The sequence below is a fragment of the Jaculus jaculus genome, chromosome 5, assembly GCF_020740685.1.
Source record: "Jaculus jaculus isolate mJacJac1 chromosome 5, mJacJac1.mat.Y.cur, whole genome shotgun sequence".
NCBI lineage: Eukaryota > Metazoa > Chordata > Mammalia > Rodentia > Dipodidae > Jaculus > Jaculus jaculus.
The window spans coordinates 138,271,124-138,293,549 of record NC_059106.1 but is presented as its reverse complement, the minus strand read 5'-3'; the positions used below and the strand labels follow the sequence as shown (position 1 = coordinate 138,293,549).

General features: G+C 42.8%; 1 protein-coding gene across 7 annotated transcripts in view; it reads left to right on the top strand.

The window, feature by feature from the left end:
- The first annotated feature begins 110 nt into the window (after positions 1 to 110).
- Positions 111 to 22,426, top strand: part of Yeats2 (YEATS domain containing 2) — a 101,634-nt gene continuing 79,318 nt past the window's right edge. For 5 of the 7 annotated variants that reach the window (XM_045148968.1, XM_045148965.1, XM_045148967.1 and 2 more), the window contains exons 1-4: positions 111 to 258; positions 7,973 to 8,091; positions 9,340 to 9,437; positions 11,854 to 11,946. In XM_045148968.1, coding sequence (XP_045004903.1) covers positions 7,992 to 8,091; positions 9,340 to 9,437; positions 11,854 to 11,946 — 291 coding nt within the window. In that variant the 5' untranslated portion in view covers positions 111 to 258; positions 7,973 to 7,991. Of the gene's footprint in view, positions 259 to 524; positions 646 to 7,972; positions 8,092 to 9,339; positions 9,438 to 11,853; positions 11,947 to 20,309; positions 20,430 to 22,426 lie in introns of those variants that run through there. The other 2 variants (XM_045148964.1, XM_045148969.1) reach the window with 2 other exon arrangements.

Here is a 22,426-nt window from a genome sequence, read left to right as displayed (position 1 = left end):
CCGCCCACGTCCCCAGGGCCCCGCCCCCTGGCCGCGCGCGCACGCGCCGCCCATGCGCGCGTCCCGGCCACGCCGCTGACGTGCGGAGCTGGGCGGGGCGGAACCGCACGCGCGGGGCGGGCTGTGGCGCGCCGAGTGCTTCCGCGTTTGCGGGGTCGCGGGAGCCTCTAGGTGGGTTGACGGCGGGCTCGGCCCACACCCTTCGCTCCTGGGACCTAGTCCGGACGCCCGGCGCGGCCGCCACACACCGGAGGAAGCGTGAGTGTCCGCGGGAGCCGGCGGGCGGGCTCCCCGCGCTCCGGGGCTTTGTGCGGGCGCCCCTCCCCCACGGCGGCCCGAGCCCCGGGCGGAGGGCGGGAGGCGAGCCCGGAGGCGGGAAACCCGAGCGCAGGGCCCTGTCGCCGGGGCCCAGCGCGCCCGGAGCAGCCGCCGAGGCTGGGCTTCGGCGGTGGTCGCTCGGCGTGGGGGCCCGCGGACGGTGTGCACACGAGAAGACCCCGCGTTAGCCAGTTGTGGATTTTGCCCGGGAACTGTGCGGTCAGAGAGATTGAGATCAGCCTGGCGGGGATGGAGCGGGAGTCGCGTTCTGCCTGGCTCCCCGAGGAAGCTTGGCAAAGTGAAGACTGAACCAGAAAGGCTGGCTTGGTGGGTTGTGGCCACATTGCAGAAGACAATAAGGCTTATAAGGGCTTCCCTTATGTACATATTTACGTTAAAAGTAAGCCCGGGCGCACCATTGTGAGTTTTGTTATTATTAGTATAGTATTTTCATCGAGGCCTACTTTTTAAGTTACAGTTAACCCACATTTTCCATTCTAGGGCTCCCATTAACATAACTGTAATGTAACATGCATAGAACATATATTTATATATTCATTAGTATCACCCTTTCTTTAAAAATATTTGAGTGAGAGTATAAGGCAGTAAGAGAATGGGGGTGCCAGGGTCTCTAGCCTCTGCAAACCAACTCCAGACACATGCCCCCTCTTGTGCATCTGGCTTACGTGGGTACTGGGGAATCTAACCTGGGTTCTTAAGCTTTGCAGGCAAACGTCTTAACCACGTAGTCATCTCTCCAGTCCCTAAATCCTGTTTTGTTTTTGTTTTGTGTGTTGGTTGGTTGGTGTTTGAAAGCATGTTCGAGGATAGAAGTCAATATCTTTCTCAATCATCTCCATCTTGTTTTCTCCCTGAACCAACTGGCTAGAGTAGGTTGTTATTGAGCCCCAGGCATTCCGTCTCCACCCCCTAGCAACTGGGGGGAAATCAGGGAAGAGACTGAGTTTGGATTGTACCTGCTTCTTGCTGCATTCTCCAGATTCTTGTGTTCCAGGACAAGAAATTATAGCAGACACACATAGTAAGAGTATAGAAATAGTTTATTAAGAACGATAAAGGCATTCCAGAGGATGGAGTAGGCTAGAGAGATGGAAAAGACATATATCCAAAAGCCTTATAGGTCCTTTCCATAGCTCATGCCTTTCCCCATTTGTATATTGCAGGCTTTTTCTGAGCCTCCCTATTGTTGCTTGTCTCCTGCACTAGGAAGGTTTCCAGTCTTCTGGTTGCCATCACCTCCTTTCATATGGTAGCACTGATGTCACCCTCTCCAAGTCTCCCTTCAGCTACAGCCTTCCCCTGAGAGTTTTGGTTCCAAAAATCTGGGGAAACAGAAGGGTGATATGATTAATCAGTCTTCTAAACTACTTCAGGCTGATGCCATCTTGAGAGGGACTTAGGAGGCTCTTCCTACTCTATTGATTGGAGTTTTTCTTTTCTTCTTCTTCTTTTTTTTTTCTTGCAGCAGAGTTTAGGACTTTTAATTTGTCTTAATGCTACTGAAACAAACAAAAAGAAATCATGATAAAACATTCTTTTACAACCCCTAATGCAAAAAAAAGAAAAACTATTTGTAGGAAAAAAATGGTTTTGTACATGGGATGAAACAACATAAATTTAAATCTTAAAGACTCGGGTTCACAGTGTCACTCATCTCTAGAAGAAAGAAGAAAAGAAAAGAAAAAAAATAATTTTAGCCTGTCATCAACCTTTAATCATCACTTGGGAGGTTGAGGTGGGATGATCAATATGAGCTCAAGGCCAGTCTTGGCTACAGAGTGAGTTCCAGGTCAGTCTAGGCTAGAGTGAGCCCCTGTTTCAAAATAAATAATAAGGCCAGTCATGGTGGCACATGCCTTTAATCCTAGCACTTGGGAGGCAGAGGTAGAAGGATCGCTGTGAGTTCCAGGCAAGCCTAGGACTCCATAGCGCATTCTAGGTCAGCCTAGGCTAGAGCTAGACCCTACCTGGAAAAACAAAACAAAGAAATAAATTAAATTTTAAAAATTTCGTTTTGTGTGAATGTAGGCATACTTTTTAAAAAAATCGTGTATGTGTATGTATATTTGTGTGTGTGTGCACATGCTGGGTTTGTACCACTTTGTATTGACTTAACGTAGGTGCTGGAAAATCAGATGGCTTACAGGCTTTGCAATCAAGCACCTTTACCTGCCAAGCTATCTCCCCCAGCCCAAGGCTTTTCATTTTGTTATTTTTAATTGTTTGACAAAGAGAATATGGGTACACTTTGGCCTCCTGTTCCTGCAAGAAAAAAACTCCAAATGCATGCACCACTTTGTGCATCTGGGTTTACGTGGGTAAAAATTTCATTAGGGTGTTGGAGAGATGGCTTAGCAGATAAGACGCTTGCCTGCAAAGCCTAACAACCCAGGTTCTATTCTGCAGCACCCCATAAGCTAGATGCACAAGGTAGTGCATGTGTCTGGAGTTCATTTGCAGTGGCTGGAGGCCCTGGCATGCCCGTTCTATCTGCCTCTTTGTCTCTCTCCCCCACCAGCCATAAATAAATAAATAAAATATTTAAGAAAAATAATTCATTAGGTATACACTTTTCCATTCTTCTGTTTGAATTATTGTAGACATTTATTTATTTTTAAAAAATATTTTTGGGCTGGAGAGATGGCTTAGCAGTTAAGGCGCTTGCCTGGGAAGCCTAAGGACCCAGGTTACATTCCCCAGGTCCCATGTAAGCCAGATGCACAAATTTAGGAGGATCCTCCTACCCCTGCCTCCCAAGTGCTGAGATTAAAGGAATGCGCCACCACGCTTGACTGTTTTTTTTATAATTAACAACTTCCATGATTGTAAACAATATCCCATGATAATTGCCTCCCTTCTCGGACTTTCCCCTTTGAAACTCCACTCTCGTCATATCCCATCCCCCCTCAATCATTCTCTCTTATTTTGATGTCATCATCTTTTTTTCCTCTTATGATGGTCTTGTGTAGGTAGTGTGAAGTCATGGATATCCAGGCCATTTTTGTGTCTGGAGGAGCACCTTGTAAGGAGTCTTACCCTTCCCTTTGGCTCTTACATTCTTTCTGCCACCTCTTCTGCAATAGACCCTGAGCCTTGGAAGGTGTGATAGAGATATTTCAGTGCTGAGCACCCCTCTATCATTTCTTCTCAGCACCATAGTGCCTTCTGAGTAGTCATCCCAAGGTCACTGCCATCTGAAAAGAGAAAGTTCTGTAACAAAAAAGTTGGGGTAGCATTAATATGTGGGTGTGAACATTAAGAGAAGTGCTTACTGGACAGTTGGATGAGCATAGTATATATACATTTAGCTGGACAGTAGCAGACGTTACACCCTAGGGCTCATGATTACCCCTATTGTAGGTTTAAAGTATCAGGGATGTATTCCCTCCCATGGAGTGGGCCTCCAGTACAATTAGAGGGCAGTTGGTTTCCACCATGACAGAGGTGCCACTATTGCACCCGTTGGCTCATTTGGCCTGGCTGGCCAAATATAAGGCTTGTAGTGTCCACTGTGGAGTATCTTCATTGGTGATATCTCTTTCTCCCATTGAACTTGCATGTAGAATGGCTTCTTCCAGCTTTCTGTCAACTGGTCTACATGGAGGAGGTTCTCAGCTCAGTTCCAGCAGGATTTCTCAGTGGCCTTGCAGCCCAAGTATGTGGAGTCTTCAGCAATAGGGTCCTACTGTCTATTCCTGGTTGGGAAACCAATGGCCTTGGCAATGGCCTATAATGTTTTAGGGGCATCAGGGACCTCCCTGGCCAACAACTCACTGGAAGGTATCCCATCCCTAGCCCTGAAAATTTTCTAGCAACATTCTATGGCTCCTGAGTGTTCCATTGTCCAAAAAAGTAGGATTCCATATGATTAGATTTTGATTAGCCCTCCCTCCACCTTTCCTTTACTCAATCTTTTCCCCCGACCTCACTTAGGCCTGACAGGAGTGAGATGGAATTTCAACATAGTTTTAATCTGCATTTCTCTGATGGCTAGGGATGTAGAACATTTTTTTCGGTGTTTATATGCCATCTGTATTTCTCCTTTTGAGAACTCTATTTAGTTCCATAGCCCATTTTTAATTGGTTTGTTTGATTTCTTATTTAATTTTTCGAGTTCTTTGTATATCCTGGATATTAATCCTCTGTCAGATGTATAACTGGCAAAGATTATCTCCAATTCTGTAGGTTGCCTCTTTGCTCTATTCAGTGTCTTTTGCTGTACAAAAGCTTTGTAATTTCATGAGGTCATAGGGTTAATCTGTGGTTTTATTGCCTGAGCAATTGGGGTTATATTCAGAAAGTCTTTGCCAAAACCAATATGTTGAAGGGTTTCCCCTACTTTTCCCTCTAGCACTTTCAGAGCTTCAGGTCTGATGTTAAGGTCTTTGATCCATTTGGACTTAATTCTTGTGCATGGAAAGAGATAAGGATCTCTCTTCATCCTTCTACAGATACATATTTCCCAGCACCATTTGCTGAAGAGGCTGTCTTTTCTCCAGTGAGTATTTTTGGCATTTTTTGTTGAATATTAGGTTGCTGTAGTTACCTGGACTTACATCTGGGTCCTGTATTCTGTTCCATTGATCAGCATGTCTGTTTTTGTTACTGTGGCTCTGTAATATAGGTAAAAATCAGATATGGTGATAAAGCCAGCCTTATTTGTGTTACTCAAAATTGTTTCAGATATTTGAGGTTTTTTGTGCTTCCAAATGAATTTTTTTTTTACTATCTCCATGAAGAATGCATTTTGATGGGATTGCATTAAATGTGTAGATATCATTTCCTAGCGTCTTCTGCAATTTCTCACTTGAGTGTTGTAAAGTTTTCATTGTAGAGATCCCTCACTTCCTTGGTTAGGTTTATTCCAAGGTACTTTAATATTATTATTTTTTTTGGATGCAATTGTGAATGGGAGTGATCTCTGATTTCATCTTCTGTGTGCTTGCATGTACTACCATATCCCTTATTGTTTTTTGAATTTTTTGTTTTTTTGCAAACAAACTCCAGACACATGCGCCACCTTGTGCTTCTGGCTTACCTGGGTACTGGGGAATTGAGCCACAAACTTGGGTCCTTAGGCTTCACAAGCAAGTGCTTAATCAGTAAGGCATCTCTCCAGCCCCCCCCCCCTTTTTTTTTGTTTGAGAGATGTTGCTCAGCCTTTGCCTTGATCTTATGATCCACTTCCTGAGTACTGGGAGTGAAGTGTTCCCCACCATGCATAAATTTATTTAAGACATCACTTCAAGAAATAAATGGTTTTTGCCTTTGATGAGCTACATGTAGTCTTCCATAGTGACAGAGCAGAACTTTGGAACTCAAGACCTTCCAGTCCTTTCTGTGGAGAGAAAGTCACTTTACCTCCTGGATCTGTTCTCTCTTCCTCTGTGAATAGATGTGTGTCTTAGGGGTGTTATAGCCAGCTTCCCCTGATCAGAGTTTGGCTCATTCTCCTGCTACTGTTTTCTACCTGCTGTGGCAGAGGTGATGTCCAGCCTCTGTGTTCACACCATGCTTTCCCCACCATCATGGAACTTCCTCTTGTGACTGCAAGTCAAAATAAGAACTTTCCTCCCATCAGCTGATTTTGTTCAGGGGCTTCATGCCAGCAAACTTCAACAGTCTGTTTCTCTCGCTTGCTCGCTCGCTCTGTGTGTCTTTTCATGCTAGTGTGCTCTACCACTTAGCCACACCCCCAGTCCCCAGACCTATCTTCTAATTTTCTCATGAATGGATACACAATGCTCACCAAGGAAGCCACTAGCCACAGGCTTTTTTCCAAATCTAGAAAATTTGTGAAACTATTTTATTCAAGGACTTATGTAGGACTTGGGTACTATATTGCTGACTTGTTCAGTAGTTTAACATAAGTATAAAAATTGTATTTATTATAAACTATTTGCAGGGTGCGGTGGCTCACACCTTTAATGCCAGCATTCTGGAGAGTTCCTTTAAGTTTGAGGCCAGTCTGAGATAGAGTGCATTTCAGGTTTGTCAGGGTTACCATGAGATCTTGCCTCAAAAAAAATATAAGGAGCAGGAGAGATGGCTTAGAAGTTAAGGCCCTTGCCTGCAAAGCCTAAGGACCCAACTTCAATTCCCCAGTACCCACATAAGTCAGATGCACAAGGTAGTGCATGCATCTGGAGTTCATTTGCAGTGGTTAGAGGCCCTGGCATGCCCATTCTCTATCTGCCTCTTTCCCTCCCTCTCATAAATAAATAAATAAATAAGTAAGTAAATTATTTAAAAACAAGTGTTATGGAAAATAATCAATACTAATTATTTATTGAGTACTTGTTATATAGCAGACCCCATCTTAGTGCCAGACAGGATTTGAATAATAATTTAATAAGCTTTTTAACTCTATTACTCTTTATTTTTTAAATTTTTAAAATTTATTTATTTGAGAGCGACAGACAGAGAGAGAAAGAGGCAGATAGAGAGATAGAATGGCGCACCAGGGCCTCCAGCCACTGCAAACAAACTCCAGATGTGTGCATCCCACTAATGTGGGTCCTGAGTAATCGAGCCTTGAACCAGGGTCCTTAGGCTTTACAGGCAAACGCTTAACCGCTAAGCCATCTCTCCAGCCCCTACTCTTTATTTTGAAATATGCTTAAAAATGGACTGGTGAGATGGCTCAGTCTTGCTTGTAAAGCCTGCCACATATGTTCACTTCTCCAGTACCCACCCAAAGCTACGACCATAAAGTGGCATATACAGCTAGGGTTTATTTGCAGCAAGAAGCCCTGGTATGCCCATTCTTTCCTCACAAATAAATAAACAAAACAATTTTTTTAGAGAGACCCACAACAAGAGAATGGGCACACCACGGCTAGCCACTGAAATTGAAGAGCAGACACTTGTGCCATCTAGAGGGCATATGCTATCTTGCGCTTCCCTCACCTTTGTGCATCTGGCTTACATAGGATCTGGAGAGTCCAACATGGGTCCTTAGTCTTCACAGGCAAGCACCTTAACTGCTAAGCCATCTCTCCAGCCCTAAAACTATTTTTAAAATATACTTAAAGCATTATCACAAAGACACTGTGTAAGGTTAAGTTTCTTGTACTGTGTGGGACTTTCTGTGAAAGCTAGATAACTTTTGAAAAGTCTGACCATTATACTATGTTGTTAAAAGATGTTTTCTTACCCGGTGTGGTGGCGCACGTCTTTAATCCCAGCACTGGGGAGGCAGAGGTAGGAGGGTCACTGTGAGTTCGAGGCCACCCTGAGACTACATAGTGAATTCTAGGTCAGCCTAGGCTAGAGTGAAACCTTACTTGAAAAAAGCCAAAAAAAAAAAGATGGTTTTTTGCAAGGGAAGCTTAGACTTTTTAACAGGTGACTGTGATGATGAAAAAGAAATTGGAAACTTTTGAAGTTATGCTATTGGCTCTAGAGGGGTAGGTATGTATATATTTAAGTTGAGCACCACATCCCTAACCTGAAAATCAGAAATGACCAAAAGTAGAAATATTTCTGGACCCAGGCATTTCAGATGAAATATTCAGCCTGTACATACATGGGCTTACAAGTGTCAGTGTTGTGTAATGTTGATGTGCTACCTTTGTATGTGTGTACAAGTGCTAGTGTTGTGTAGTCTTACTAATGTATGATTGCTTCCCAGTGAAGGACTGAATTTCACCATGTCTGGAATCAAGCGAACAATCAAGGAAACTGACCCTGATTATGAGGACGTATCTGTAACCCTTCCAAATAAGCGGCATAAAGCAATTGAGAACTCAGGTACACTGGATTTACCTTAGGAATTTATTTCTTTGAAGATGTTTGTCTTTGTTGCAAGATTTGTAAGAACTAAAATTGAATTCTCATCATTGGGTATAATTTGAAAGGGCTTTTAAGCAGGGCTTAGACAGGTTCTACATGTAATACTGTATCTGGCATTAAAAAAGATCTGACAGGAACATGATCAAGTTGTCTGAAAGTGGTAATAAGGAAACAGAGCTTTTTCCTATTATTGCATGTTACTTAAACTTAGTGTCTGTTTTGTTGAGACAGAGCTGACCAGTGAGATCCTGCACTGCTCTTCAGCTCTGGAGGGAGGGGGAGGAGTTATAGGCCTATGTGGTCCTGCCTGCCTTTTTGTTTTGTTTTTCAGGGTAAGGTGTATCATTCTAGCCTGGGCTGACCTGGACTTCACTGTGGAGTCTCAGGGTGGTCTCGAACTCATGCCAATCCTCCTACCTCTGCTTCCCAAGTGCTGGGATTAAAGGCGTGCACCACCATATCTGGCCCTGCCTGACTTTTCTTTCTTTCTTTTTTTTTGGTTTTTCGAGGTAGGTTTCTCACTCTAGTCCAGGCTGATCTGGAACTCAGTATGTAGTCTCAGGGTAGCCTCGAACTCACAGTGATCCACCTACCTCTGCCTCCCAAGTGCTGGGTTTAAAGGTGTGTGCCACCACGCCCGGCCTGCCTTACTTTTTACGTGGGTACTAAGGATCAGACTCATGGCTTGTGTAGCAAATGCACTTACTTGTTGGGCCATCTCCTTAACCCCCTGTTTCTTAAGGACATTTTTTCATATAAGCATACTACCAAAATCTGGTGTTATATGTTACTCAGGTTTTGCCAGTTGTCTCTGGATTATATTTTACAGCTATTTCTTCCCCTTTGTATCTAGTCAGGGCATATAAGCTCTCTTTTTTTTAAATTAATTTATTTATATGTGGGGGAGGGTAGGAGAGATTGGTCATGCCAGGGCCTCTAGCCTCTGCAGATGAACTCCAGACAATACGCCACCATGTGCATCTGGCTTATATGGGTACTGGGGAATTGAACTTAGATCCTTAGGCTTTGCAGGCAAGCACCATAACCACTAAGCCATCACTTCAGCCCCACATAGGCTCTTTAGCTATGTGATGTTCAGTAGGTCTCAAATTCAAAGTTCATGTTTGTTGGATTTTTTGCAGCTGCTCATGTGAGTGAGGGTAGCCACTGCTGAGATATTCTGTCTGTTTCGTATTTTTGATGTAGCTCGAGATGCAGCTGTGCAGAAGATTGAGGCTATTATCAAGAAACAATTTGCTCTCGAAATGAAGAACAAGGAACATGAAATTGAAGTCATTGACCAGGTAGAATGATAATAAATTGGGGGGGCACTGAATCTTTAGAGGAGGGGATCTAAATTTAATCAGGGGTTTGTTTTGTTTTTTTGTTTGTTTGTTTGTTTGTTTTTTATTTCTGGTCTGAGAAAATGTCTCACTGGTTAATGGTGCTAGTTTGCAAAGCCTGCCAGCATGGATTCAGTTTACGAGCTACTCATGTAAGCCAGATGCAGTGGTGTAAGTAACTGCTGTTTATTTGCTAAGGCAAGAGTCCCTGGTGTGCTCACATATGCAAATAAAGTTTTTAAGAAGCTTCCTACTGAGAGATCGCCTTTGACTGTAATCTTAGCATTTGATTTGTGAGGTAGAGATAGGAGTATCAGAAGTTCAAAGTCATCCTCAGCTAGATGCTGAGTTTCAGGCTAGTCTGGGCTGCATGAGACGCTGTCTGAAAAAAAAAACAACAACCAGGAGAGAGAGAATCCCATCATACACACCATTTCGTCTGGCCCTCTTTTCATTCTTCAGTGTTAGCAGGAACTGAGGATGCCAGGTTCACTTTGGCTGTTTTAAAAATAGGTCTTTTAGGGCTGGAGAGATGGCTTAGCAGTTAAGGTGTTTGCCTGCGAAGCCAAAGGACCTAGGTTTGCTCCCCCAGGACCCACGTAAGCCAAATGCACAAGGGACACATGCATTTGGAGTTTGTTTGCAGTGGCTAGAGCCCTGGCATGCCCCCCCCTCCCCTATTTCTCTCACTCTGGTTGCAAATTTAAAAAATAAAAAATAAAACCTTAAAAAATAGGTTTTGGGGCTGGAGAGATGGCTTAGTGGTTAAGGCACTTGCCTGCAAACCCTAAGGACCCAAGTTCGATTCTCCAGGTCCCACGTCAGATGCACAAGGTGGTGTATGCATCTGGAATTCTTTTACAATGGCTAAAGGCCCTGGTGTACCCATTCTCTCTTTCTCTCTCTCTCTCTCTCTCTCTCTCTCTCTCTCTCTCTCAAATACAAATAAACACATTAAAAATATTTTAAAAAAATAGGTTTTGTTTTGTAGGAAAAAAATTATTTTTGAATGAGATGGGGGTCTCATGTAGCTCAGGCTGGACTTGAACTCTGCGTACCTAAGGATGACCTTGACAACTCCTGATACTTCTGTCTCTGTCTCCCTAGTGCTGGAATTATAGGTGTGTGCAGCTACCATACCTGGTTTAAAACCATTGTTTTTTGGAACAATAATGAAATTGCAGAAAACAAAAATTCTGACTTGAAATTGTCTTCAGAGATAATTCTTTGCTGTTATACTCAATATCATTTTCTTTTTCTTTTTTTTTTTTTGAGATCAAGAGGCAGAGAGAGAATGAGAATGGGTGTGCCAGGGCCTCCAGCCACTGCAGACAAACTCCAGTTGCATGTGCCACCTTGTGCATCTGGCTTATGTGGGTCTTGGGAAAAGCCGTGAAGTGGGGTCCTTAGGCTTCACAGGCAAGCGCTTAACTGCTAAGTCATCTCTCCAGCCGCCTTTTTTTTTTAAAAATATTTTATTTTATTTATTTATTTGACAGAGAAAGGAAGAGAGGGAGAATGGGTGCACTGGGCCTTCCATCCACACTGCAAATGAACTCCAGATGCATGCGCCCCCTTGTGCATCTAGCTAACGTGGGTCCTGGGGAATTGAACCTGGGTTTTTTGGCTTTGTAGGCAAATGCCTTAACTGCTAAGCCGTCTCTCCAGCCCTATATTCAGTATCTTTACTATTTCTTCAAAATAAGTTTATCACTGGGCATGGTGGTGCACACCTTTAATCTTAGCACTGGGGAGGCAGAGGCTTGAGGATTGCCATGATTTCAAGGCCAGCCTGAGACTACAGAGTGCTGGGACTAAAGGCATGTACCACCACACCCAGCTCATTCTTAAGGTTTTTTTTTTTTTAAGTTGTGTACATAGTGTGTGTACAGCCATGTTGGTACCATCATTAGCCTCTTCCCCTGCCCTCCCCCGCTTGCAGGGACACTCCTCATTGGGGAATGTGGGTTGTGCATTGTGGGGGTAGCCATCAGTTATAGGTAAGAGGCAATGTCTCTGTCATAATGTCCCAACATGTGGCTCTAACAATCTTTCTGGCTCCTCTTCTGTGAATTTCACTGAGCCATGTTGGGTTCATTTTAGGTCTATTTCAGTGATGAGACATTTTTTACAAATGTAGACAAGTACTATTTTTATCTTCCCCTCAGCCCTCGAAATAAAACCCGGGACTTGCTCATGCCACTCAAATATTTGACCACTGAACTACATCTCCAGCCTTGTTTTTATCAATCTAATAGATGGGAACTATCATTTCTTTCCTTCCTTTTTTCCTCTTTAGTTTGCATTTGTAGTTATTTTGTGAATTGTACATCTCTTTTGTATTTGCCAAATTTAATGTGTTAACTCTTGGTTTTAGCGATTGATTGAAGCAAGAAGGATGATGGATAAGCTTCGTGCGTGCATTGTAGCAAACTACTATGCTTCTGCGGGTCTTCTAAAAGTTTCAGAGGTAAGCATTTCTCATATTTAGCCTATTTTCAGCCAGCTTTTTTTGGGGGGGGGTTCAAGGTAGGGTCTCACTTTAGCTCAGGCTGACCTGGAATGTAGTCTCAGGGTGGCCTCAAACTCACAGAGATCCTCCTACCTCTGCCTCCCAAGTGCTGGTATTAAAGGCATTTGCCACCATGCGCGCATAAGCCAGCATATATATTTTTTTAAATATTTATTTGAGGGGAAAGAGAGACAAATAGAATGGGTGCGCCAAGGGCCTCTGGCTACTGTAAATGAACTACAGACACATGAGACACCTTGTACATCTGGCTTACATGACTACTGGGGAGTTGAACCTGGGTCCTTAGGCTTTGCAGGCAAGCCTTAACCACTAAGCCATCTCTCCAGCTCCAGTCAGCATATTTGCTGTCTGGGCAGAAGTTATAAAATCCCTGCTTTACAAACATGTGGACATGTCCAGCTTTTTTCATAGGTGCCAGGTATTAAACTCAGGTCCTTACGCTTGTGCAGCAAGCACTCTTACCACTGAGCCATCTCTCTAGTCCTCCTTAAATCGTTTATTTCTATTGGTTTAATTTTGGCAGGTCATATGTATCTAGGAATTTGTCTATTTTTTTATTTAATTAAAATTTTACATATTTATTTATTTGTAAGCAGAGAGAGATAGAAAGAAGAGAGACAGACAGAATGGGCACACCAGGGCCTCTAGACACTGCAGACGAACTCCAGATGCACTTGCCCCTTGTGCTTCTGGCTTACATGGGTCCTGGGGAATTGAACCTGTGTCCTTTGGCTTCACAGGCAAATGCCTTAACTGCTAAGCCATCTCTCCAGCCCTCTATTTCTTTTTTGTAACTTTTAAATTTTATTTATTTGAGAGAGAGAGAAAGAGGCAGATAAAGAGTGATAACGGGTACACCAGGGCCTCTAGTCATTGCAGACGAACTCCAGACTCGTGCCACCTTGTGCACCTGGCTTTACATGAATTCATCCATTTCTTTTATATTTTTCTTTCTTTCTTTCTTTTTATTTTTTTAGCAGACTCAATTTTAATACATGTGCTGAACATAAACAAAGTAAAGTAAGGTAGATTATTCATGAGCTAATCAATCCCAGTTTTCCATGTCAATAAAATATGGCACAAATGTCACTGCCTCATTCAATAAGCATTTACTCATAGGAGAATTTCTTCTGTGATGCATTGGGTGCCTTGTGCTGCTTCTCCAAAGCATCGGTGACCACGCTAGAGTATGGGAAGAAATGTCAGCTCCTCATTTCTTTTAGATTTTTCAAATTTAATGGAGTATATGCTTTAAAGGTTATGTTCTTATGATTTTCTGAATTCTATTTCTGTCTCCATTTAATTTCTCTCCTCTCTGGTTTTCTTTATTAGTTTTTCGAGGAAGGGCCTCACTATAGCTCAGGCTGACCTGGAATTCACTATGTAGTCTCAGGGTGGCCTCGAATTCACCACAATCCTCCTACCTGTGCCTCCCAGTGCTGGGATTAAAAGCATGCACCACCATGCCTGGCTTTTCTCTCTGGATTTCTAAGGGTTTATTGATTTTGTTTGTCTTTTCGGTGAATCAGTTCTTTGTATTTCATTTCAAATTTATTCATTTCTGCCCTGATCTCAAGTATTTATTTCCATTGATTTATTTTGGGATTGACTTGTTTATTATTTATTTTAATATTTTTATTATTTGAGAGTCAGAGAAAAAAAGGCAGACACAAAGAGAGTGAGCATGGATGTCCAAAGGCATCCTGTTGCTGCAAAAAAATTCCAGATGCATGTATCAATCTGCTTTATGTGGGTACTAGGGAATCAAATCCAGGCCATTAAGCTTTGAATGCTGAGCCATTGTGTCAGCCCTGATTTGTTGATTTTTAGAAGTTGTTTATTTATGATATCTCTGGGCTCTCTCTCTCTCTCTCTTTTTTTTTTTTTACCCCTTGGTTTTTTGAGATTGAGTATCTCTAGCCAAGGATGTCCTAGAACTCACTCTGTAGTCCCAGGCTGGCCTCCAACTCACAGTGATCCTCCTACTTCTGCCTCCCCAGTGCTGGGAGTAAAGCCATGGGTCACCACACCCAGCTCCTCTCTAATTTACATAGGCACTTAAAGGTCTAAATTAATTACTGTTTTGAATCCTTTTTTTTTTCTTTCTTGAAGCCTCTTAGATGTGTTTACTATCTTTAGTCTCAAGAATTTCTTTCAATGCCTTCTGCAAAGCTGACTTAGTCATGAATTACTTTAGCTTTCTTGTGTCATAGAAAGTTGTTTCTCCTTCAGTCATGACTCATGACTTTACTGAATACAGCAGTCTTGGATGATAGCTGTGATTTTTCAGAACATTTTTCCTACAATAAAATATGTAGGAAATATGTAGGTTTGCAAGGAGAGAATGAAAGAGAGCTGCAAACAAACTCCAGATGCATGTGCCATTTTGTGCGTCTGGCTTTATATGGGTGCTACGGAATCAAACCCAGGTCATCAGGCTTTGCAGGAAGCTCCTTAACCTTTCAGCCATTTCTCCAGCCCTTTCAGAACTTTTTAAAAATATATTTTACTCTTATCTATTTATTTGAGAGAGAGAGAGAATGGGTACACCAGGGCCTCCAACCACTGCAAACGAACTCCAGATGTGTGTGCCCCCTTTTGCATATGGTTTATGTGGGTCCTGGGGAGTCGAACCTGAGTTCTTTGGCTGTGCAGGCAAATGCCTTAACTGCTAAGCCAAATCTCCAGCCCCCTTTCAGAACTTTTAACATATCATTCCAAACCCTTCTTGCTTTTAAAGGCTTTTGGTTTATCAAAGTAGAGTCTCACTCTAGCCCAGGTTGACCTAGTCTCAGGGTGGCCTCAAACACAGTGATCCTCCTATCTCTGCCTCCTGAGTGCTGAGATTAAAGGCATGTGCCACCACACCCTGCACTTTTAAAGTTTTTGTTGAGATAGCAGCTGATGCTGCAATGGATCTTTCTTTGTATGTGACTTGGTGTTTTTCTCATGTTTATCTCTTGGTGTTTTTCTCTTTTGTGTTTTAACTATGTTTAGCTGTAACGTGGGTATTTCTTTTCTAGGCTTAAATGATGTTCTGTATTCCTGTTATAAATTGGCCTTTATTTCCATAGAATGAGAAATACTTCCATTATGGTTCTATTGAAAAGATTTTCTATGTCTTTGGTATAAAATTATTCTTTTTTTTTAATTTTTATTTATTTATTTATTTGAGAGCGACAGACAGAGAGAAAGACAGATAGAGGGAGAGAGAGAGAATAGGTGCGCCAGGGCTTCCAGCCTCTGCAAACGAACTCCAGACGCATGCGCCCCCTTGTGTATCTGGCTAACGTGGGACCTGGGGAACCGAGCCTCGAACCGGGGTCCTTAGGCTTCACAGGCAAGCGCTTAACCGCTAAGCCATCTCTCCAGCCCTAAAATTATTCTTGTATGCCCAAAATTCATAGCTTTGGTCTTTTCTTGATATCTCAAAGATTTTACATGTTCCTTTCATAAATTTTCAAAGTTCATCGTGTTCTTTTTTTTTCAAGGTAGGGTCTTGCTCTAGCCTAGGCTGACCTGGAATTCACTATGTAGTCTTAGGCTGGCTTTGAACTCACTGTGACCTACCTACCTCTGCTTCCCAAAGTGCTGGGATTAAAGACATGCGCCATGACGCCCGGCCATTTTCTTAACTGAATGCACCAATTCTACTTCCTTGTCTTTAAGCCCTGATCTCTGTCCCATCTGGGTTTAGTTTTACTGGTGAGGCTTTCCACTGAGGTCTTGATTGGCTTCATTAAGTTTTTAATCTCCAGCATTTCACTTTGGTTTTTATTTCTTTCCGTTTTGTTTTGTTTTTGAGATAGCGTCTCACTCTAGCTCAGGCTGACCTGGAATTCACTATGTAGTTTCAGCTGGCCTCAAACTCACAACAATCCTCCTATCTCTGTTTCTAGAGTGCTGGGATTAAAGGTGTGTGCCACCAGGCCTGGCTTTTATTGGTTTTTCAAGGTAGGGTCTCACTCTGGCCCAGGCTGACCTGGAATTAACTATGTAGTGTCAGGGTGGCCTTGAACTCACAAAGATCCTCCTATCTCTGTTTCTAGAGTGCTAGGATTAAAGGTGTGTGCCACCAGGCCTGGCTCCTCCTCTTTTTTTTTTTTTTTTTTAATCAAGTTAGAGGCTCACTCTAACACAGGCTGATCAGGAACTCACTATGTAGTCTAAGGATGGCCTTGAACATCTTTCTTTAAAAAAAGATTGCAGGCCTGGAGAGATGGCTTAGCAGTTAAGGTGCTTGTTAAGCCTAAGGCCCCAGGTTCAACTCCTAGTCTCCATATAATCCAGATGCACAAGATGGTGCATGCATCTGGAGTTCATTTGTCATGGCTAGAGGCTCTGGCATGCCTGTTCTCCCCCCCCCCCCATAGTAAATAAAATATTTTTTTAAAAAATTGCAGGCCGAGTGTTGCAGTCAGGTTCACATTGCTGGCAGAAATCACCCAATGAAGAGCAGCTTGTGGGAAAAAGTTTATTTTGGCTTACAGGCTCGAGGGGGAAGCTCCATGATGGCAGGGAGAACAATGGCATGAGTAGAGGGTGGACATCACCCCCTGGCCAATATAAGGTAGACCATAGCAATAGTAGAGTGTGCCACACACTGGTATGGGGGAACTGGATATAACACCTATAAGCCTGCCCCCAACAATACACTGCCTCCAGAAGGCATTAATTCCCAAATCTCCATCAGCTGGAGACCTAGGATTCAGAACACCTAACTTTGTGGGGGACACCTGAATCAAACCACCATATACACAGAGAGCAAATGAGTAAGTGGGCACGCCAGGGCCTCTTCTACTGCAAATGAATGCCAGATGCATATATCACTTTGTGCATCTGGTTTTAAAAATGTTCATACGTCTATTATTATTTATTCGAGAGAGAGAGAGAGAGAGAGAGAGAGAGAGAGAGAGAGAGAGAGAGAGAGAGAGAGGGCATGGCAGTCTTCTAGCCATTGCAGATTAACGTCAGATGCATGTGCCACTTTGTACATCTGGCGCTACATGAGTACTGGGGAATTGAACTTGGGCTATCAGGCTTTGCAAGGAAGTACCTTTAACCACTGAGCCATCTTTCCAGCCTACTATTTTAGTGTTTTTGGTTTTTCAAGGTAGGGTTTCACTCTAGCTCAAGCTGACCTAAAATTCACTATGTAGTCTTGGGGTGGACTTGAACTCACTGCAATCCTCCTACCTCTGCTTCCTGAATGCTGGGATTAAAGGTGTGCACCACCACACCTGGCCTAGGAAATCAGTCTTTTTTTGTTGTTGTTCATTTTTATTTATTTATTTGAGAATGACAGAGACAAAAAGAGGGAGGGAGGGAGAGGGAGAGGGAGAGGGAGAGAATGGACGCACTAGGGCTTCCAGCCACTGCAAATGAACTCCATACGCATGTGCCCCCTTGTGCATCTGGCTAACGTGGGTCCTGGAGAATCAAGCCTTGAACCGGTGTCCTTAGGCTTCACAGGCAAGCACTTAACTGCTAAGCTATCTCTCTAGCCCATTTCAGTCTTTTATATCAAGCTTGATTACTTGGTTAATTTTTTGTTTGTTTGTTTGTTTTTGAGGTAGGGTCTCACTCTAGCTGAGGTTGACCTGGAATTCACTATGTAATCTCAGGGTGGCCTCGAACTTGATGCGATCCTCCTACCTTGGCCTCCTGAGTGCTAGGATTAAAGGAACCTGGCTTTACTTGGTTCGTTATTAATTAATTCATTTTTGAGTAGGGCAAAGGCGATTTATTGAAGAAAAAGAGCCCGAAAAGCTGCAAAGTATCAGGAAAGACATGCTTATTAGGATTTCAGCCATCGTCCAAAGAAGAGAAAAGGGAAACAAAAAAGAGTTATGCTTTTTTTGAGGCATTGTCTCACTCTAGCCCAGGCTGACTTTGTTGCCCAGTTTAGTCCCTAACTCACAGTGATCCTCCTACCTCAGCCTCCTGAGTGCTGGAATTAAAAGTGAGCCACGATGCGTGACTCTAAAATAACTGTGTAATTATTTTATTCAAAGATTATGGTAGGACTTAATGCAGAACTGTCTAAAAGTTTTATTTAATCATATAGATTGCAATTATTGTTAGTAGTAAAAGATCTGTTGCTTAGACTAGGCATGTGTCACCATGCCTGGCTTAATTTTAGTTTTGTAAAGTAAATACCTGACTTTTGTTTTTGTTTTTGTTTAATTTTATTTATTTGAGAGCAACAGACAGAGAGAGAAAGAGGCAGATAGAGAGAGAGAATGGGCGCGCCAGGGCCTCCAGCCACTGCAAACGAACTCCAGACTCGTGCTCTCTCTTGTGCATCTGGCTAATGTGGGTCCTGGGAAATCGAGCCTTGAACCACGGTCCTTAGGCTTTATAGGCAAGTGCTTAACCCCTAAGCCATCTCTCCAGCCTGTACATTCCTGACTTTTTAAACCTAGAGATCATATGCAAACATAAACTCAGTCATTGGACTGTACTCTAAAATATCTAGGTTTTTTATTCTGGTACTCTAAAAATTAAGCATTGTGAGTAGGATGGACTGGAAATAGAATTATTTCTTCTTACTTAGTACTGTGATCATTTTAGCACGTGTGTGTGTCTGTGTGTGTTGGTTTTATCAAGACAGGGTCTCACTCTGGCCCAATTTATCTGACACTCTATAGCCCAGACTGGCCTAGAACTCACAATGATCCTACTACCTTGGCCTGGGATTAAAGATGTACACCATCACACTTGGCTTGCTAGTTTATTTAACAAACAAATGACAAAAAGGAAATTGGTTGGGAAGGTGGCTTAGTGGTTAAAGGCGATTGCATACAAAGCCTGCTTGCCTGAGTGCTCCATTACCCAAGTGAAGCCACTTGTACAAAGTGGCACATGAGGCTGAAATTTGTCTGCATTGAGAAGAGGCTCTGGTGTGTCCATTCACACACATTCTCTCTAATAAATGAATGAATAAATACTTTCTTAAAATTTATTTATTTTCAAATTTTTATTAACAACTTCCATGAATATAAAAAATATCCTAGAGGGAGGGAATTACCATGGGATATATTTTGTAATCATGGAAAATGTTAATATATATCCTATAGTAATGCCCTCCCTCCCCCCACTTTCCCCTTTGAAACTCCATTCTTCATCATATTGCCTCCCCATCTTAATCAGTATCTCTTTTATTTTGATGTCATCTTTTCCTCTTATGTTGGTCTTGTGTAGGTAGTGTGTCAGGCACTGTGAGGTCATGGATATCCAGGCCATTTTGTTTCTTGGGGGAACACATTTTAAGGAGTCCTACCCTTCCTTTGGCTCTTATATTCTTTCCACTAGCTCTTCTCCATTAGACCCTGAGCCTTAGAAAGTGTGATAGAGATATTACAGTACTGAGCACTCTGGTGACTTCTTTCCAGCACCATGATACCTTCTGAGTCATGCCAAGGTCACTGCCATCTGAAAAGAGAAGATTCTCTACCAAAAGTGAGAGTAGCATTACTATAAATGTGTAAACATTTAAGAGAAGTGCTTACTGGGCAGTTTGATAAGCATAGTATATGCATTTAGCCAGATAGCAGCAGATGTTACACCCTAGGGCTCATGACTACTCCTGTTTTAAATTTTCAGTATCAGGGATAGTGAAAAATTGTACATGGAGCAGGCCTCCAGTACAATTAGAGGGCAGTTGGTTTCCACCATGACAGAGGTGCCACTGTTGCACCCGTTGGCTCATTTGGCCTGGCTGGCCAGATATAAGGTTTAGAGTGTCCACTGTGGAATATCTTCACTGGTGGTATCTCTTTCTCCCATTGAACTTGCATGTAGAATGGCTTCTTCCAGCTTTCTGTCAACTGGTCTACATGGAGGAGGTTCTCAGCTCAGTTCCAGCAGGATTTCTCAGTGGCCTTGCAGCCCAAGTATGTGGAGTCTTCAGCAATAGGGTCCTACTGTCTATTCCTGGTTGGGAAACCAAGGGCCTCAGCAATGGCCTATAATGTTTGAGGAGCATCAGGGACCTCCCTGGCCAACAACTAACTGGAAGGTATCCTATCCCTGGCACTGAAAATTTTCTAGGAACAATCTGTGGCTCCTGAGTGTTCCATTGTCCAAAAAAGTAGGATTCCATATGATTTTTTTATATTTCTTAGATTTTGATTAGCCCTCCTTCCACCTGTCCTTTACTCAATCTCTTCCCCTGACCTAACTTGGTCCTTTTCACCCCCATTAATCTATTCTTTTACTTACATATATACAATACCATCCTATTAAGCCCCCCCCCCCCTTCCTTTCTCTTCCTTTTATATTTCTTTTCTAGTTTACTGGCCTTTGCTACTGAGTTTTCTTCCTACTCACACAGAAATCCAGTCATCTGTAGCTAGGATCTACATATGAGAGAGAACACGTGACGCTTGGCTTTCTGGGAATAAGTACTTTTGAAAATGGTATGCTACATGAATTTGCATGTCTGTATCATTCCAATTTTATGTGCCGTTGAGACAAGCATTGCCTTTCTTACGTTTCATCAATTATAATTGGTTTTAGATAATTCTCTTGGATATTACTGGCCTTGTGGTATGACAGAAGGGCTGGAGGATATCGTGAGCTAGTAATGCATGATGCAGGGTGGGCTGTAGACAGGTACTCTGTCTGAAGAACTGACTACTAGTCTTTGTTACTGTCACTGGTTCAGATCTGGGCTTTTTGATCTAGAAATCCACACATTCTATCTTAGGTTCTGATTAAGATTTATTCAAAGATATTTAGGTATGCTTTTGTGTTATGATCAGCCATTAGTTTTAGTTTGGAGCAACAATACATTTATAACTTGGCAAAACCCTGATCAGGGGCTGAGGAGACAGCTCGGTGGGTAAAGTGCTTGCAGCATAAGCAGGGGAGCCTGAGTTTGGATCCCCAGCACACATGTAATATGTCTGGTGTGGTGGCAGGTGCCTGTAGTCATGACACTGGGGGTGCAGAGACAGCAGATACCTAGTCTGCTGAATTTGTGGGCTTTCAGTTCAATGAGAGACCCTGCCTCAAAAAGGTGGCGAGCAATTGAGGAAGATAACCAATGTCAGCCTTTAACATCCACATGCCTACCTGTATGTGCATGTAAAGTATACAGACACATTTTAGAAAAAAAATTATTTATTTGAGAAGAAGAGAAACTGGGCCTTCAGCCACTGCAAATGAACTCCAGATTCATGCAACACCTTGTGTATCTGGCTTGCATGGGTACTGGGGAAGTGAACGTCTGCCCTTAGACTTTGCCAGCAAGCATCTTAAACACTAAGCCATCTCTCCAGCCCCACAGGCACATTTAAAAAACATTGTTATTGGTTTATTTATTTGACAAAGGGGGGGAGAGAAAATGGGTGCTCCCAGGCCTCCAGCCACTGCAAATGAACTCCAGATGGGTGCGCCCCTTTGTACATCTGACTAACGTGGGTCCTAGAGAATCAAACCTGGGTCCATTGGCTTTGCAGGCAAACACCTTAACTGCTAAGCCATCCCTCCAGCCCCCACAGACACATTTTTTAAAAATATTTATTTAAGAAAAAGAAGAGAGAGAATAGGCACATCAGCATCTCCTGCCACTGCAAATGAACTCCTGATGCATGTGCCACTTGGTGCATCTGGCTTTATATAAATACTGGGGAATCAAACCCAGGCTAGCAGGCTTCACAAGCAAGCTCCTTTAACCACTGAGCCATCTCTGCAGCCCTAGACTAATTTTCTTAAAAAAAAAAAAAAAAAAGTAGCCAGGCATGGTGGCACATGCCTTTAATCCCAGCATTTGGGAGGCAGAGGTAGGAGGATCGCCATGTTTGAAACCACCTTGAGACTCCATAGTGAATTCCAGGTCAGCCTGGGCTAGAGTGAGACCCTGCCTCAAAAAACCAAAAAAAAAAAAAGACTCATCATTAAAATTAACCAGGTTGTTGCTTTGACCCTAAAGCACTAGTTTAGCTTCTTTCTTATTCCCAGTTTTCAAAAGGTAATTAATTAATTTGCAAGCAAATGGGAATGAGCAGGCCAGAGCCTCTATCCACTGCACACCAGTTCCAGATGCATGTGCCATCTTGTGCATCTGGCTTTATGCAGGTACTGGGGAATTGAACCTGGGTTGTTAGGCTTTGCAGGCAAGTGCTTAACTGCTGGGCCGTCTCTCCAGTCTCCAATATTTTAATAATATGGGGTTCTGTTTTGAATAATAATCATTTGTTTTGTTTTGAGATAGGATCTTGCTATGTAGTTCATGTTGCCCTGGAGCCTGCAGTTCTGCCTCTGCCTCCCAAGTTCTAGGAGGACTTATGGTATCTCATCCACATACTGAGTTTGAGGTCACCCTGAGCTGCATGAAGCATACCTCAGAAAGCAAAGCTAAATAAATACAGTCAAATGTTACTGTATGTCTTTGCTTCTCACTTAATTTTAT